The following is a 17,578-nucleotide window of genomic DNA, read 5'->3' on the forward strand; positions in this document are numbered from 1 at the left end:
GTTCAACGACTGGAACACCAGAATATTTCACCGCGTGAAGGAAAGATGAAACCGTGGTACCTTACATTACCAAAAACTGACCTTCATACTTTCTTGATTGACTTACCACTATTGCTGAAAGTCTTTTGCTACTATATCACATGACTGTTCTATTGGCTCAGCATCGCGTCCGGGCTCCGTATTTTCTCGAAGGACTACAAGAAGGTATCCTCTCTGAGTCTAAGAGTAAACCTAGTTAAGTCTATTATTTAAATTTCAAAATTGAACATGAAATATTCCTATCTTTGGTAAACACGTTGAGCTATTTTTCCTGTAGTACACGTTCCGTGTAATTTGTTGATTGATATGTCGAATCCTCTCGTTTCTCTCAACTTAATACCATTTCAACCTGGTTGATTTGAATTTTACGCAACCTTCACATCTCTGATATTTATATTTCATTTCTCATCTCTTCGATCAATTGTTTTCTACTGTGTTTGCAATATTTTACAGCTTGATGTGTCTTAAAATATTGAGCGTGTCACTTATTTATGTAGTTTAATTATAAATGCTGCCGTATAATCTGTACGGTGAAATATATACTGAATGTTATGTCATCCACGTGATATATAACCTCGTTCCATCTCAACTGATTTTGGTTGAATTTGTCGTAATTCTTTGTAAATTGTCCTTGCAAAGGTTACAAGATCTTTCACTTGTTCTTTAAATCTGTCTGACTACCAGTTGAGGTATTAACTCATACGTAATTAATACCTTTTTCATACTGCCTTTCACACTTCATACTATCTTGCTGTTAAAGGTAATGCTTCTTATTTCAACGTTATCATCATTTAAAGTAATTTGCAAATCTGAATATCTATATCTATATATATATATATATATATATATATATATATATATATATATATACTTTATAACGTAGGTGTACAGATTTGTCACATTTACACTCTTATCACGGTCAGCATGTCTGGATGTCAAACTGAATGTTTCCCGCTTGTACTTGCATATAATAACCAGTGAATCAGTTAAGAAAAACAATAACACTAATTCTCTCTTATATATATATATATATATATATATATATATATATATATATATATATATAGAGAGAGAGAGAGAGAGAGAGAGAGAGAGAATAATAATAATAATAATAATAATAGGCAGTAGCAGTAGTAGTTGAGACGTGAGTCCTGTTAAAGAATATTTCTGATTTTCATTCAAATGCAGCATCAAAATCTAATCTGTATGTAATGTGGATTTCACCTCTATGATTCTGCTCCACGGGAAAATGTGATTTAGCCGTCCCGGAAAAGGACACTTTCACAAAATAATTACAAAAAGTTCATTCTTTGCAGCTATTTTGGGACAAATGAAATGTCTCTGAATATGTTATGTCCCAATTAAAATTAAACACTGACTGCACAAAATCCATTTAACAAAATTCATAACTAACTGAAAAAAGATCTTTCTCGTGCGTTTTTAGTTTAACCATAGCTTTGGAAATGAAACATTTACATGTACATGTATATACCACTTTCGCTTTAATGCCCATGCATGGGATCTAATTATAGAATATAGCTACTTGTCAGACCAGGATGCGCAAACAATTCCGTGTTCGGACTTATTAGCAAGCACGATTTCGTTGCAGAAAAATGTTTATAGACTTTAATTTGTTTTATATATGAGAACAGACCTTAGGATCGCTCACGGAATAATAATACATATTTTCAACGTAAATGTGTCAAAATTACACACACACACACACACACACACACATATATATATATATATATATATATATATATATATATATAAAGAGAGAGAGAGAAAGAGAGAGATGCAATTTTAATGAAGGGAATAGTATTGCATAACAAATTAAGGTATAAAGGAAATAATATCTTAGTCTAAATTTAATACCGATGATTTTTTAACAGAACAGAATCGCAATTTCCGGACACTGTGCATTTAGCTGTATGCATTGAAAGACCAATATAATCTGACATTTGTTTTTCCAACAAAATTTGTTTCCGTGCAATATTCACACGTGACCATTCTCGCTTATTTGAGCACACATGTATGAAATTAACAATTACTCTGGAGTATGGTTGTTAACCTCTCATGTTTATGGTATCAAAAGCCCTACCAGACGCACCCTCCGAACCTGAATACGATCTGATTCCGGATTTATTTGTACGATAAAAAACAGAGGTACCCAATCCATAAAGCAACGAGAACATAGGTAACATCCTAGTTGGAAGGTAACGCCCCCGTGAACGGACACTACTTTCCTAATACATGCTTAATTCCGAACAAATCCTGTTTCTTAGAATAGGTTCCGGGGTTCCCATTGAACTCGCATATGAATGGAGTTTTGAAAGATCCGTGATCAGATTGTATAAAAGCGGCTAATAAGCTGTTTAGCCAATACTTCGAATACGAACGGGCTTTAGAAAGAGACAGACTCTTAGGAGGAAGCGCTTCAGTCTTCAGTGGAAACTAGTGTAAATCAGAAACGTTTAAAGAAGAGATCAAAATGGTAAGCGATATTATTCTTCCTAATGTGTGAAGCTATCTGGTGTTATATAATGTACCATTTAATACATTTCAATTCTTTCATTTTTTAGTCAAATAAGTAATGTCATGTACATATTATTGAAAACAAGCAACTTTATTATTTAGTTATATCCTCTCTTTCTCTCTCTTCAGTCTGTCTCTGTGTCTGTCTGTCCCTCTTTCTGTGTTGCTCACGAAAATCATTCCTGTTGCACATCAAAAACATACCAGTAAAATATTCCCGCTTAGTATTTCTTTTTGTTTGTCCGCTTCACTGCCTGCCTCTCTTGTCTTTCTCTTTTTTCCTTCCTTCTTTCTGACATTTAAGTGGATGCATCAGATATGGGTTTTGATTGCCAGACGCAGCACATACAATATCTTTAAAAGAATATACTGAATGATTAAACGCTATTTAAAATTAATAAACCTTAATCAAATATTGTCAATGCAAACTCGAAGTCGAAAATATGCAATAGAATGAAAAGAACAAAAACAAAATGTTCTTTATGTGGATGAAGTTCCCATACTTTTCTATGTAACCCTAAAAAGATGCCACTCTTCCGCCGTTATGTACTATACCGTACTGTCTCACGACGTTATGTACAATACTGTACTGTCTCACGACGTTATGTACCATACTGTACTGTCTCAAGACGTTATGTACTCTTAACCATGCTGATTCCGGCTATTATGTGATCATAACGTACTGTCGCTGACATAGAAATCAGTTTTAATTTGCATTTTAAATTCTAGTGAATTAAATATCTAACATATTGAAGAAAAAAATAATAACACGTCTAGTATGCAATGAATGATGCAATGTATATTATAATTATTCAAGTTCTGTTTACCATGTTTTCTTTTCATACCAATGGGACAATCTCCATTGATAGGATTGATTCATAATGAAGAAATATTGTAAATATTGTAAATTTAAAAACTGTCGTCCTTAAAAGAAAAGGAAGCTAGAATGTGTATTCACCATGCTTATTCTTAAATAGATCATACCAGAATACCAGTGTCCTAAAATGCATCAGAGTTTAGCAATCAATGCATTTCAAAATGATTTAACTTATTTGTGGTTTTCTTCAGCGATTTTTGGAATAATTATTGCTATGTGAGATGGAACTTTTCAAGGTTAATTTACATACACATATTCTTACAAAGATATAAGGACGTGATTGTTTTAACAAACCACTTCTTACGACTTTAAAAATTGTTTATGTTGTTGTCAGAAGTCCTTGGTTGTGAACTTCTGGTTAAGGTATATGAATTACTGTCTGACTGACTGGTTGCTGTAAGACGGCACTTAGGCACATGACAGACTACTTGATCACGAAGCAACGGAGTTAAAGTACTTTGGGAACAGACGTACGTAGGCAGATGACAGGGGTAAGTCTTTGTAGGCTTTGAACCCGCATTCCACTGACTTTGAGTAAGGCACGCTAAAACGTGAATCGTCACAGTTACCTAATTCTCATAAAACACGGCGGCTACTTTTGTAAGGAAAACTATCTTAAACAATCTTCAATAGTTTATATGAAACTGGTCATATTTTTATATGTATCTGCAAATGTATCATTTCAGTCCAAGACACCCTGTTTCGCCGGTGTGGGAAAACTCCGCAAGGTGGCGCTTTCCTATTGCCAGGATGTGATACAGAACCTGTACAATGTGAAGATCAAAATGGACAGCCGGATTACCAAGTTTAAATCCGAGAAAGAACTTCCCGCCATCACTGCCTTGGATCTAGACGGTGCTAGATATCAGTTGTGTGAGAGACTGCAAAACGTCTTCCCCGACAACAGCGACGATAGCTACAAGAAGTTTGAAAAAGTCTGTACTGGGATTATGGAACATAAGTGTGTCAAGGACTTGATAGCAGACATAGAAGCTGTCAGCAAAAACGCTATGCAGACAATCAAAGAATGGGGTATAGAGAAAGAAAATTACATTGGTGTCGTGCCTACAGACAATGGCTATGAGAGTTTGTTTGAAGTGGATGTAGACGCTGACTTGAATAGAATTTATTTACACTGGAACATTGACAGGCTCTCTGAGAATTTCTTGGTGGCCGTTTCTCGCCTTGCACAAGCTCTGAGGGACGAGAGTCGACAACCGACATCAATCGAGTACCTAGCATTCCAGTTTGCGTATTACTGTTTGTCCAATGGAGAGAGTCTGGCTCACGAACATGCGCGTTGCATTGGAACACCAGGTTTCCGCCCACACACTCAAACGTACATGTCTTTGACAGATCCCGGTGAAGGGCATGTTTTGGGAACTACACGCTTCAACGACTGGATGAAGGGTGCAATCATCCATGTGGAACATCTTGAGCGACCAAGAAACCTTCCAAGAGAGAACATAGAGTCCTACAGAGTTCCTTCCATTTTCGACTTTGCCAAAGTTCGTCTCCATGTTGGACCAGCCGCACCTACGACCTACTTTGTGGGAAGAAGAATTAAAGACTCGGGTAATTTTGATGAAGATTTCATAAAACTTGTCAACATTACCGCAGCCGCCGCCACTGCCGCCTTCTTTCAAGGGGCCGCTGAATGTAAGGTGTCCATGGAGGGGATGACCACGAACCAGGCAGTTAGGTACATGCAGGCCCTTAGGGCTCAAGTCCAGAGAAAGAAGAAGCAGTTCATGTCGGCTGCCTGGAATCTGAATCAGACCATTATAGATGATTATGACAGAATCGAACCGGCGGAATTAACCCAGAGAATGGAAATAGCAACGCGGGCCATAGAGATCACTTCCATTGGAGGATTCAACAAAGTCACGTGGGACGGAGCTAGTGATACATATCCCTCAAAATGTATCATGTACCAACTAAACTTTGAAGAAGCCTTGACCATCGTACACGAAGCTCACCAACGAGGTCTCGTCACGTACTTCTCAGCTGGATTCAAGTTCAACGAAATCAAGTATGCAGTTTTTACTGGAGTCGATGGAATCGGAATCGGTGGAGCTCAGGTTCTGAGATTCATGGACAGTGAGTCTGGAATGCATGGCCCCTACACGGAAGAAAATATCCCAAGAATTCTTGCCAGCAGAGATGAAGCAGCTCACTCATTCCGTGGAAGAGGCGTCCATCTTCTTGCCCGACTGGACACGATGTTCTTCGAAGGTTCCATCTCCGAAAGGCAAAATCGGCTTCGCAATGACTTATTTGGCGCTTTGCTGGCCACAGATGAACAGAAGGTTGAAGGTGTGATACAAGAATTGGATGAGGTCGTGCATCTCCCTGATGAAGGCAATGAACCTCTTCTTGGAACTGCAAAGCGTTTGCTGTCGACAGAAGAGCCCATGTTGAAAAAGCATTGTGAAACTGAAAGCGAATGGAAATCTTTTACCAAGATGTTGAAGAGTCTGGTTATCTCAAAGGACACAGCCTCGCTGTACGAAGAGTATGACAGCGACCCCTGGTTAAGCATGAGGAAAGCATACAGGCAAAAGCAAATGGAGAACAACAAGATCATCACTAGGCAGATTTCCTTTGACGTGAACTGCAGAGCCTTCAGATTTTAAATTAGGCTTGAGTTCATTTGCCATTTATTTCGGAAAGATATTTTGTCATGTTTTTATTTTATATTAATCCTAAGAAGACTTATCTTATACGCCTGTTTAATACACCTTTCACTTACTATGTTGAAACCATTTCTCCTTAATGATTCCATAAGTAATGCAATTACCTAACTTTAGCAGTATTCATTGTTCTGCAATTTAGCACTTACGTTGAATGTTACTTGTATAATACCTTCATACCTTGGTTTATTTAACATAGAAGATTTTTTCCCCCACATGTCAGAAAGTGCGAAGATACAGTGTATTTTATTATTTTTAAAAGATTTTGTAGGAAGTGTGAGTACTGATCTTTCATAAAACATAATCAATTTATGTATTTATATATCAGTCATAGTAAACACTATTCACGGCACGTTATGATGAAAAAGATTGCTTTAGTAAAATGTCTCCTCATCCCCATGTCTTATTATAAGGAATTATATACCTAACTAAATAGGTTGATAAAACATGTTCAAGTTTGTTTCCAAGTACATAGACAATGCATAATTAGTACACAGCAAAAGAGCAGACGCATCTAACAGATCTGACCATTTTACGTTTTAGTAATAGGCCTAACATACGTCGGCAGTGTTGATCTGTTGATTATTTAATTATGTAATGCATTGTATTGTGATATATATTTACAATGTTTATATTACTATTTTTTAACGTTTAAGTAAGTTTTGAACTTGTTATAAATAAAGAATGTTGTGATATATTACGCTGTCATATTTTTCACTGACACTTACCAATGATTTTCCACTGAAATGACTTAATCTTCGTTGATAAATTTATGTTCATCAATTTTTCTTCGAATCCACAATCTGTATATTTATCAGTTTATTCGTCGATACATACATACATACACACACATGTATGCATACATACATACATACATACACACACATGTATGCATACATACATACATACATACATACAGAGTCAGACATAAAGGCTGACAGACATGGAGACAGACCGACATAGTCATAGTGCATGCATGTATATATGCCGCGTACATGCGGTTATGTCTGCACAATATGCTCATTAATACACACTTGCATGGCATAGTATTCACTGCGTCTTGCATTGTACACGTAAGTGCACTCAGAATAGCAGAAGAAGAACATTGGGCAATTATTTCAATTTTTCTCTCTCTATCCGTCTTGATATCGGTTGTCTGTCTTACAGTTTTCAGCCCGTCAACTTTCTCTTTTATGCATAAAACATTATCTATCCATGACCGACCAATCAACCTACCTCTCCTATTCCTTCCATGCATACGTTCCGATCTGCACTCCAACATATCAGGGGCAAATGAAATGTTCTGAATATTTTCTTATAACTAATTTTGTTTCTTTGAACGTGTCAATAAATTAAATACTAATCGATAGACAAAAAAAAAAATATCCAATAAAATGAGCTGCACGTGCAACAAGCCGGACACCTGCAGATACATGTATGTGATGTAACATAGGTAAATGACAGTAACATAAAGATGTCGTTGAAGGAGAACAAGTCTGCTACTGTGCAAAGAGGACACTGTAAAATCCGTACTCTCAGGGTACTGTAGAGATATCAAGGCGGACTTGGATACAGTTTTACGGATGTAATTCTCTATCATGTCCTATCATTATGAGGCCGTTTCATGATTTGAAAAATGATCTCGAATTCATGGAAGATCACATACGTTCTGGAAGTTATTTGTCTACGACTGGTCAGCGGCAAGTGGCTGCTCCATGGGAAAGCAGCATCAATAAACAGTGGAAGATATTTTTGTTATCACCGGCATTAATTCAACTGTTTTTAGCATATTAAAAAATCATTTGAAGCTCAGTTTGTGCACGATGGTCCAGTATTTGTTGACGGCTTATCAAAAGCATACTCTAGGCATGAATCACCCAAATATGTGGTACCCATAGTCGCAAAGGGTGACCAGATACGTTTGAATGAGATTGCCAAGGGTAATGAAACAAGGACTTTTTAAAAAACCGAACTGAAGAGAAAAAATAAAGTTTTGATCATTGAAAACGCGTTGAGATAACTAGCAAAGGGTAGTCGGGATGTCGAGAGAGTTTATACGCATTAGTATTTGATGCAAAAATCCCGGTCATCTAAGCATCCCTGTGTGTCTCTCCTTATGTCACTGGATATTTGTATACCTCCAAAGTCATGCCAAGATAAATTGTGAAGCGCTACCAAACGACCCGTCATCGCACTCGTACCCAAATATCATTTGCATACATCAGCCGTCGTAACAAACGTCATGATGGAGCTAGCATCCAAACATTGCCTAATCATAAATTCAGCGCTGATTTAGCCCCATTTAAGTTTTTACTGAATCAGGTAATCAAAGAGGGGCAGACAATTGGAAGACGCCATTTCGTTGAAAGTGCAGTTTTTCAGTGTATAAGCAGCAGACCAAAATGTGAATGCGAAATGGCAATTAAGAATTGGATTGTTAGACCGAGAAAGAGTGTTGAGGTACATTGGGTGTACTCTAAGGGCATGAGTGACATTTGCACTAATGAAGAACTTTGTTGTACAGCACGCTAATCTACAGAACATTTTAATGCTCCTCGTACATCTCGACAGTGGTAAATTCATTCTACATAAATGTATCATAAATACACACAGGCCTGCATAGCCATGAACTTCTCTTGTCTCTGTACGTTTTTGTTTCTCTTCGTCTTTTCTGATATCATGTTCTCTATTTATTGTCTATATTTATATTATATACGCTGCTCATATAGGTACCCGTATACAAGTAGGAATATACATTCATAATTACTGGCCTCCATACTGATAATAATGCATCATTATCGAAAATAACAAAAATAATGAAACATTGCTGCCCGAAAAAGACACCATAAATATACCTGAACAAAACTCTAAAAAGAAAATAGAAATCAATGATTTTAAAAAAACAACAACAAGTATATAACAATATGATATGTGGTATATAATGATGACTAGTTAGAATATATGCGTGTGGATTTTAATGGAAAGTGATGGTAAGTGTGGAAAAAGCAATGTAAACGAATACTGTTACCCTCGCAGTAACAATACGCGTAGGCGAAGGAACGCATGCCTGTATTGGCTTCGGAATAGGAATACAAACACGATACACCGGTTGTGAAAAATGACGAAATGAAACTGTCCGAAACGAATTCGCAAAGCAAAAAAAAAAATCCAAAAAAAAAAATCAAGAGAATTACAGTGGGCGTTTGACATGCATTGAAAGTTAGGCGTCATTTTAAGAAAGAGTTATTTTCTATTTAGAGAAAAAATCCTGCTAATGTATACACTCTGTGGTTTCGACCTCAACGACGCGTATAGTGGGTACAACTACTGAGGATCTGATCCGGTGGTAGCTGTATGTCAGGGGACATAAGTTTCCGCTCTTTACGCAAAAACGCGCTCTTTGGCCCGGTATCGTCGTTGCAAAGCAGCTGATATAGTACAGGCGAGCCGTTTTAGCAATGCGTGCTCTAGTCTGTAGACATTTAAGGACCACATAGGGTCAGTAGTACAATGTTGTCGTACGCCCATCTCTCTCGGTGCATATAGGGGCCGCACTATGGTGCGTCTTCACAGGCGCATTTCCTCCAGATCGATTGGATGTAGCAGGGGTATCCCATTCGAATCGCATCAACAGGTGTTTTGCCTGTGAATCCCAATGCCTCACAAGTCAGGGCCACCACAACAGCAGGCAGCCATCGTACCCACTCATTGTTATACATTTCATGCGCACTTGCCGTATCGGTTGCAAAGATCTCCTGGGCGAACGGACAGAGTACAGTTTAACCTCTCCACAATGCCCTGCATCCATAAACTCCCGATCAGGGTCAAGCTGCGGTAGTTTAGGTTTAATCGACTTCCACGACTTGTAGATACGTGCCAAAGCGTCTGCATAATTGGAAGCCACCTTTGGTCGTCAGGGGTTCAGCCTCCTTGTAACTGTTGAGGACATCAATCACGGTCAGCGTGTGCTTGTATGTGTGTCGTCAAGTCTTGTCGGGCGGAAAAAAAATAACAGATATGCCTGGTTAACCTCGTTGAAACATAAAATTGATGCCGGGAAATAGCGTCTTTTGGCGCAGTTAAATCTGCCAAATGGCCTGCTTTTGGAGCGATGCCACGTCAACATCTTGTAAGACTTTCGCGGCTTCTGCATACCGTTTGCTAGATTCCATCACCTTGTATCAACCCCGAGTGCGGTAGTATACTGCAGTAAGATTAGTGTGCATTGCGTTTTATAGTTCCCATGGTTTATCGTTCCGAGAGTTATTGGTCTGCAAAAGATCCATTCCAATTTCTACCACAAAAAAGGCAACAGCCTGTACCTGCCCGCTCAGCAGGTACAATTGTTTTGTAAGTGCTTATAGGCCACACAACCTACGGCTTAGAGATTCCCGGGGCAACAAACATGAGTTTGAATACTCGCTGTTTAGATGATGGTGTGCAGCATTCAAAAAATATCTGGGCTCTAGCCAAAGCTGTATAGTTGCCTGTTCGTTGATTGTTTTTCAACCTCTACGAATCGCCTCTCTGCCACCTGTTCGTCTTTTATTTTGCAGTGAGGTAGTCAATAGCTCTTCCCGTTTATGATTATACCAGGCCTGCATGGCCTGAATCTCATCCATAGCAACAGTGTGGCGTCAACGCTGGCCTCTTATTTGAAAAAACAAAAACATATTGGAGAAAAGAGTAAATCTGAGCAGGAGACTGCAAGGACATTAATAATTCCCCACCAATTATGAGAGGCATCTCCGCCATTATTGTTTTGCTCTTGCGCAGACTTAATGATATTAGAAGGAATGATGTCTTTCTCAGTTAGAAATTCCTCTGTCCGAAAGCTCAGGCCAGTGACGCTAATGACCATTGCTCTATATTTTAAGTCCGGACTGCCAAGGTTGACTGGTTTCATTTTTAACAAGTGTTTGGCAAGCACGGTACACCCAACGGCAAGACTAGTGAGCACTGATCAATGGTAAAGGCCGTTTCGGTGGGGTTTGGCGTGCAGTGGTATAGGTGCAGTTTTCGGGATCTGGTGCGCGCATTTCCTTAAAAAAGAAATAATATTTATAGATATATGGTGACAGAACCACAGCGAACAGTGGTAAGCCGCGTGACATCACAAAAGCTGCGAAATATATCGAAAAGCAGTTAGGGCCTATATAGATACCTAGTTAGTCGAGGTTTTGGGGTCGAAGGACAATACTGTGAAGGAGACAGCGGTGCAGGAGCCCTATAGTCTTCCGAGGCGGGAAATTCTGGCCCTCAACCACCAAATTTAAACTCCAAATCCATTAAAGTGACCTTACAGAAAATGTCACCAAAACCAGAGGAATTAAAAATGTAACAGACGTGTTAAGAAATACCAGTAAAACAGCTACAAAAACAACCTGCAGCTATAGATGTGGAACTAGATGGCCTTTTCAATGAAGCCGACACATTACAAGGAAGATGAAGTAGCAATTGTGCGCTATCTGAGAGCTTATTATCCAAACTGCCGTTTCTGAGAACACGGGGTTACAACAGCTTCAATAGTCACCGCGTCGGGTTTCATTAAAAGCACGGTATATTGCCAGACCCATCGCCAAGCCAGATTAGTACGGCACAAAATGAAAGATTTAAAAGTAACTAGGGCAGCTGGCTGAGATCATAAAACGGCAAGCAGAAAAAGCGGTAGCGGATCGGCGGTGAATTATTGGATGAATCGTTTCATTCTTGCTGAGGGAAACTGTCTAGGCCAACGTCTGGCTGCACGGAAACTCGTGGTTCTTTCATCGCAACAGCTGTATAGTTTTTTCCGTTTTCAGGCGGAACTGCACTCGCTTTTGTTGAAACGACGTAGCGAGAGAACTAGGCACGCTTTGCACTAGTGCTGCAAGCACTTGTATTCAGAGGAGAAGCAAAATATACAAATTCCACACCACAATGCCATCATAATAATCATTTTTCTATTGGATTCATAGTAGCTTCATCAGCTTATTTTGGTGAGCTTTCTAGAACATTACTGTGAGCATCCCGGCGTTATGCATGTTCCACCCGTTCTATAGCTGGTGGGAGTAATCGAATCAACATCTTCATATTGTGTTTGCTTTGGTCGTTATACTATTCGACCCATTGTACAGGTATTCTTGTGGAATTAATATCCGCATTTGCGAATATCGCCATCTTGTCGTCCGATATAAGAAAAGTAGTTTTATACCTTTCAAAGGTGCCAGTTTGAATTTCCATGTTACTTGGAAACATGTACAAGCTGCCACCAAAGTTAATATCTAGCTTGGTTTTAGTGTGCCCTATCAATTACTGGTACTTAGTAAACAACTCTGCGGCGTTTTATTTACACCCGATAATTTTGCTTTTTGCATCGACGAGAAACTGTTTTCGACGTGGGCATTTCAACTTGCGAACCGAGTGTGCAGTTAAACAGTTTCATTAAGACGCACCCTTTCAGGAAAGGTAAAGCCTTGCAACCTTTCCAGTGTAAATACACAAAGCCGTGGTTGGCATCAGTGCCTTATGTGACGTAATCAACGTTGTGTTTTCATGAAAATCAACTCATACACGCTAGGACTCCATAAAACATTTAAAACCTCCCGGTAACTATGTTCAACACTGTAGCTAAACATTTTGATCAGCACGTTTTTTCATCTGCTTTTATTCACGTTAAACTCGTTGCAAATGTGGATATATTTGTCGGCATAGTGCTTGTGGCAATATCATATCTTTCGCACAGGCGTTCACAATTGCTTGCACAAGTGGTGACAATGAATGTTATTTAAACCAAAACATCAAGCAGGGTATTTGGCTCTAGACCAGGTGGTAAGCGAAGTCTCAATAGCACCCCAGAAGATTTCGTACAGACCAGGATAGGTTAACAATTTGGCTGCGCTTGACAACAACCGATTGAAAGCCGGGCTAGAAATCATCACCATTACGGATGTGTATTAAAGCATGCATACGCTCGAGACAGTAATGCAGGCTTCCCGTCCTGAAACGATTGCGGACTACAATGCGGCGGCTAGGCAGGTCACCATTATATTCCCTTACGAACCGTTATTCCTCTACTCACCTGCCTCCATCTTTGGGTTTGTCCAAGCAGAAAGGGGTGGCGAAATAAAAGGTCCAGGCACACGTGTTAACACTCAGTGGTTCAGTTTGTTTCAACATCCTGATGCTTTAAGTTCATCTCGATCGGAGAAACACAGCCGATAATATTCTCAATTGGGAAAAAGTACCCTGCCACTGTCTCCAATTGAAAACCACTCTGGCGCAGATTATGCATATGGAAAGCGTTCTTTTTATGGACCAGATAATACGCTGGAGTGCACTATAACTCTTGTAATTAACATTGGAAGGCGTTCCGCAAGCACACTATCAGGCTACCTTGTCATGGAGTCCTCTGTGGCAGTGCTGCAAGTGTCTCAAATCTATGCTTCCATTTAGTGGCGACACATCTCTCTCGGGTCTGGACGGTTACCGCTCTGCGGGCCAAATGCAGGAGTACGTAACAAAGGCAGACCTCGTCAAGTATGTGACACGAAGCGAGCTGGATGTTATGTCGAATCTGGCAAGTGCGTTTTCTGCCCTAACCTTTTCAAAGGAGGATGCTGTATACTTAACGGCCGACAAAATCGCATCTGTCAACAATACTATTGCGAAAATGCTTCCGGCTGCTATCGCAGAGATTTAAGGCAAAACTTCGCGATTGTGCTGTTTTCAACAACGAAAATGCTATCATCACATCAAAAGATGGATTCTATTTTATCGACCTTTACGATGCTTTAACCTCCCCCTAGGACGTTTCAGACTCATGTATGCCGGTCAGCTTTGCCCCAATGCTCAGCGGTGGAGAAGTCACCCGTTGCGACAGCCTCAATTTAAACCTAGAACGTCTCTTACCATCTTTTCAAGAAAGTGTTAGTCACACATAGGCTGTGGGAGCAGCACATCTCCAGCAGTCGCTGACCATTCTCGTTGATCTTGCCCCTTCCGTAAAAGCCGAGACAGTTGGACCAGGCCTCATGGTCAGCTCCCACTCTAGCACTGAAGTCTCCTAGTAAGTAGAGGCCTTCATTGTTGGGTATACTGGATTGATCACAGAAGGTGTTGATTACAGTGATCCTCTTTTAACTACACATTCTCTTTATTATAATCAGGTTGACAAACGACAATCACTTGTCGTCGAACATGACAAAGATCCTGAGATCTCCTGTTTTTTCAAAGGCCCATTAGCGAAACTAAAGCTACCGAAGCTTCTGTCTGTTATTTCATTAAAAATGGAATTCTTATGGGAAAATGGAGACCTCCAGACGTTCCTGCTGATGATGAGTGGTCAGTGAACAATCAAATTGTAGTTCCAAAACCTTACATACAGGAAATACCTAGTCTTGCCCATGAAACTATCTTGGCTGGTCATTTAGGGGTTATGAAAACTTATCACAAGATCTTGACGGACTTCTATTGGCCAAAAATCAAAAGTGATGTTGATAAATACTGTATATCTTGTCATACCTGTCAAATGGTAGGAAACCCCAATCAGGAATTACCTAAGGCTCATCTACAACCTATTCCTGCCTTTGAAGAAGCATTTAGTAGAATTATGGTAGATTGTGTTGGTCCCTTACCTAAGACCAAGTCAGGTAACCAATACCTGTTGATCATTATGTGTTCGTCAACAAGGTTTCCATAGGCAATTCCTTTAAGGAATATTAAAACTTTGATAAAGTTTTTTACTCAGTTTGGCTTCCCATATCTGTCCAGTCTGGTCAAAGTTCAAATTTTAGGTCTGGAACTTTCCAGCCTATTATGCTTGAATTTGGCATTCAGCAATTCAGGTCAAAAGTGAAGTTATGGTTTGACAGAACTAAAATGGAGAGATCATTTGAGTTTGTTAATAATAGAGTTTTGTCTCTCTTGCTCATTCTTCAAAATCTTATTCAGATTAGATATTACGGCCCTTATAAAGTTAAGAAGAATACGAATGAGTTAAATTATAATATTAGTGCTCTTGGGATCTAAATAAATTAAAAGGAGTACCACTATATTGAAATAGATAGCCAGGTTAAACATGCAATTAATTTAGTTGTACCTGTCCAACTCAGTGAAGATCTAAGCGAAGGAATATCATCGGATTCTACTGAAATTGGAGTGACAAATCTTCGAATTTCAGAAATTAAGAAATAACTTGACCAGAAATGTCCACATTTTCAAGAGCAAGGAAGAAATGAACTTAAACAGTTATTATTTGGATATGAGCACTTATTTCCAGATGTTCCTACAAGAACAAACACATATTTCATGACGATGAAATTGTAAATTCCAAACCTGTGAAACAACACCCGTACAGGATGAACCTCTTAAAAAGAATACTAGAGAAAAAAATTTAAATATTTGCTGAGAATGCTTTTATAGGGCCCAGTAAAAGTGACTGGAGTTCACCATGTATACTTGTTCCAAAACCAGATAAAACTTTCCGCACGTGTACTGATTATAGGAAGGTGACTAGTGTGACAAAACAGATTAATTCCCATTACCAGGAGTCGATGACTGTGTTGTGTAAGATGGGGAATGCCCAATTATATCACCAAAGTTGACCTTCCGAAAGGAGTTTGGCAAATTCCACTAAGGGAAAGAGCAAAGGAAATTTCGGCTTTCGTGACTCTACAAGGACACCTGGAAAGAACATTTAGCAGCAATTTAAAAATGTTTTGACAGACTCACTAATGCATGTTTGACAATTAATTTATCTAAAAATGAGTTCTGCCGTGCTAGTGTAACTTTTCTAGGTCATATCATGGGACATGGACAAGTTAAATCAGTACATGCTAAGGTCAAGGATATTTTTGAATTTCCCGTGCCTCTTAATAAAAAGCGACTGATGCGATTTTTAGGTGCGTCCAGATACTGTCGATAGTTTTGTTCCAACTTTTCTATAATTGCTGAACCCCTGACAAATTTGTTGAGAAAGATAAACAACTTTTTTTGGACTGAAAAAATTCATGAGACTTGTGACAAGTTGAAAGCCATACTTAAAAGTGCCAGTTCTTACAGTTCCAATTTTCAGCCAATCATTTAAATTGTCTGTGGATACAAGTAATGTTGGAGTTGGAGCAGTTTTGATTCAAGACGATGAAAATTGTATTGATCATCCAGTGTGTTATTTTTCTAAAAATTTAAATGAGCACCAGAGAAATTATTCAAAAATCGACAAGGAATGTTTGACTTTGATACTGGCATTACAACATTTTGAAGTTTACATTAGTTCAGCTCCTTCTTCGATTATTGTGTTTAGTGACCACAACCCACTTACCTTCTCCGGCAAAAGGAAAAAATAAAAATCATAGACTACTAAGGTTGAGTTTTTTCTTACGGGAAAATGATATTGACATCAGGCACATCAAGGGAAAAGATAATTTGACGCACTTACCCGTGTATAACAATGTATTATTTCATGTACATAGTGTGTAATTTATATGAGGTCTTTTTTTCCTCATATATAATTAGCTTGTGGGAAAAAAAGCTTTATCATATAAATCTTTCTTTTTCGTTGTGGCGAATGTGTTATGTATATTTGATTTAATCTATATCAAATTTAATTGTAAGTTTTAAAATGTTTCTATTTCTTTTAATTTCATTATATGTCAAAATAATGTAGTTCTGTTTACTAGGAACTCGTACGTCTTCCGGAATATAGTTTGACATTGACTGTTCATTTCTGTAAACACATAAAGCTGACCTAGTTCTCGAAATTAATTAAAAATTAGTAACAGCCACATGAACATTTGTTTTTTTTTTATAGTTTTAATGTAGGAATAATAAGAGTGAGATCGATGCTTATTGAATATGTGAGTCTAGGCTTGTAAACAGTTTAATTAGTGATTCATAGAGGGAGATCTCACAGTCTGGGCTTAAAACGCTTGATGTCAAGTCGGTTCTTTCTGTTGTAGCCAGTTTTCGGGTTATCTGTTAATTTTTCTTCAGAATATTTGGATTCTTAAAGATTAATTCGTTTCTCTGGAACTGTTTTTGTGCACATACAGAATTATTGAACAAAGACATTTCTTAAAAATTTTATTTGGATTTCCAAAACCAGAGGATTATTTATTGTGTTTCTACAAGGAACTGTAGACAACAACATTGAACAGGATACAGCATACGTGATCGCCTTCCATCTCGGATTCTTCGTCGGGTCTCGAACTTGAAATCATTAGAATTTTCCTTATTAGGACTTCGAAAATTTTATTCGTGGATTATTCTTGGATTATTTTTGGATTTGATTCTTAAAACCGTAGGTTCATTTGTTCTCATTTTTACAGTAATCTTTCAGGGAAATAAATAATTTGTTATATTTTACAAAGCTTGTTGTTTTCACTCTTTCTTGTGTTACTGATTTTGCGAGCCTAAACACGTAACAGATGAATCAAAACTGGTCTCTCAGTCT

General features: G+C 38.5%; 1 protein-coding gene across 1 annotated transcript; it reads left to right on the plus strand.

Annotated features, from left to right (window-relative positions):
- Positions 1–2,383: 2,383 nt before the first annotated feature.
- Positions 2,384–6,844, plus strand: LOC149801507 (uncharacterized). Its single transcript, XM_089955684.1, has 2 exons — positions 2,384–2,536; positions 4,141–6,844. Exons 1-2 carry the CDS (start codon positions 2,534–2,536, stop codon positions 6,088–6,090), a joined length of 1,953 nt encoding a protein of 650 aa, XP_089811810.1. The 5' UTR covers positions 2,384–2,533; the 3' UTR covers positions 6,091–6,844.
- The last annotated feature ends 10,734 nt before the right edge of the window (positions 6,845–17,578 follow it).

This window comes from Sinohyriopsis cumingii, chromosome 4 (assembly GCF_028554795.1).
Source record: "Sinohyriopsis cumingii isolate HCF-2022 chromosome 4, ASM2855479v2, whole genome shotgun sequence".
Taxonomy (NCBI): domain Eukaryota; kingdom Metazoa; phylum Mollusca; class Bivalvia; order Unionida; family Unionidae; genus Sinohyriopsis; species Sinohyriopsis cumingii.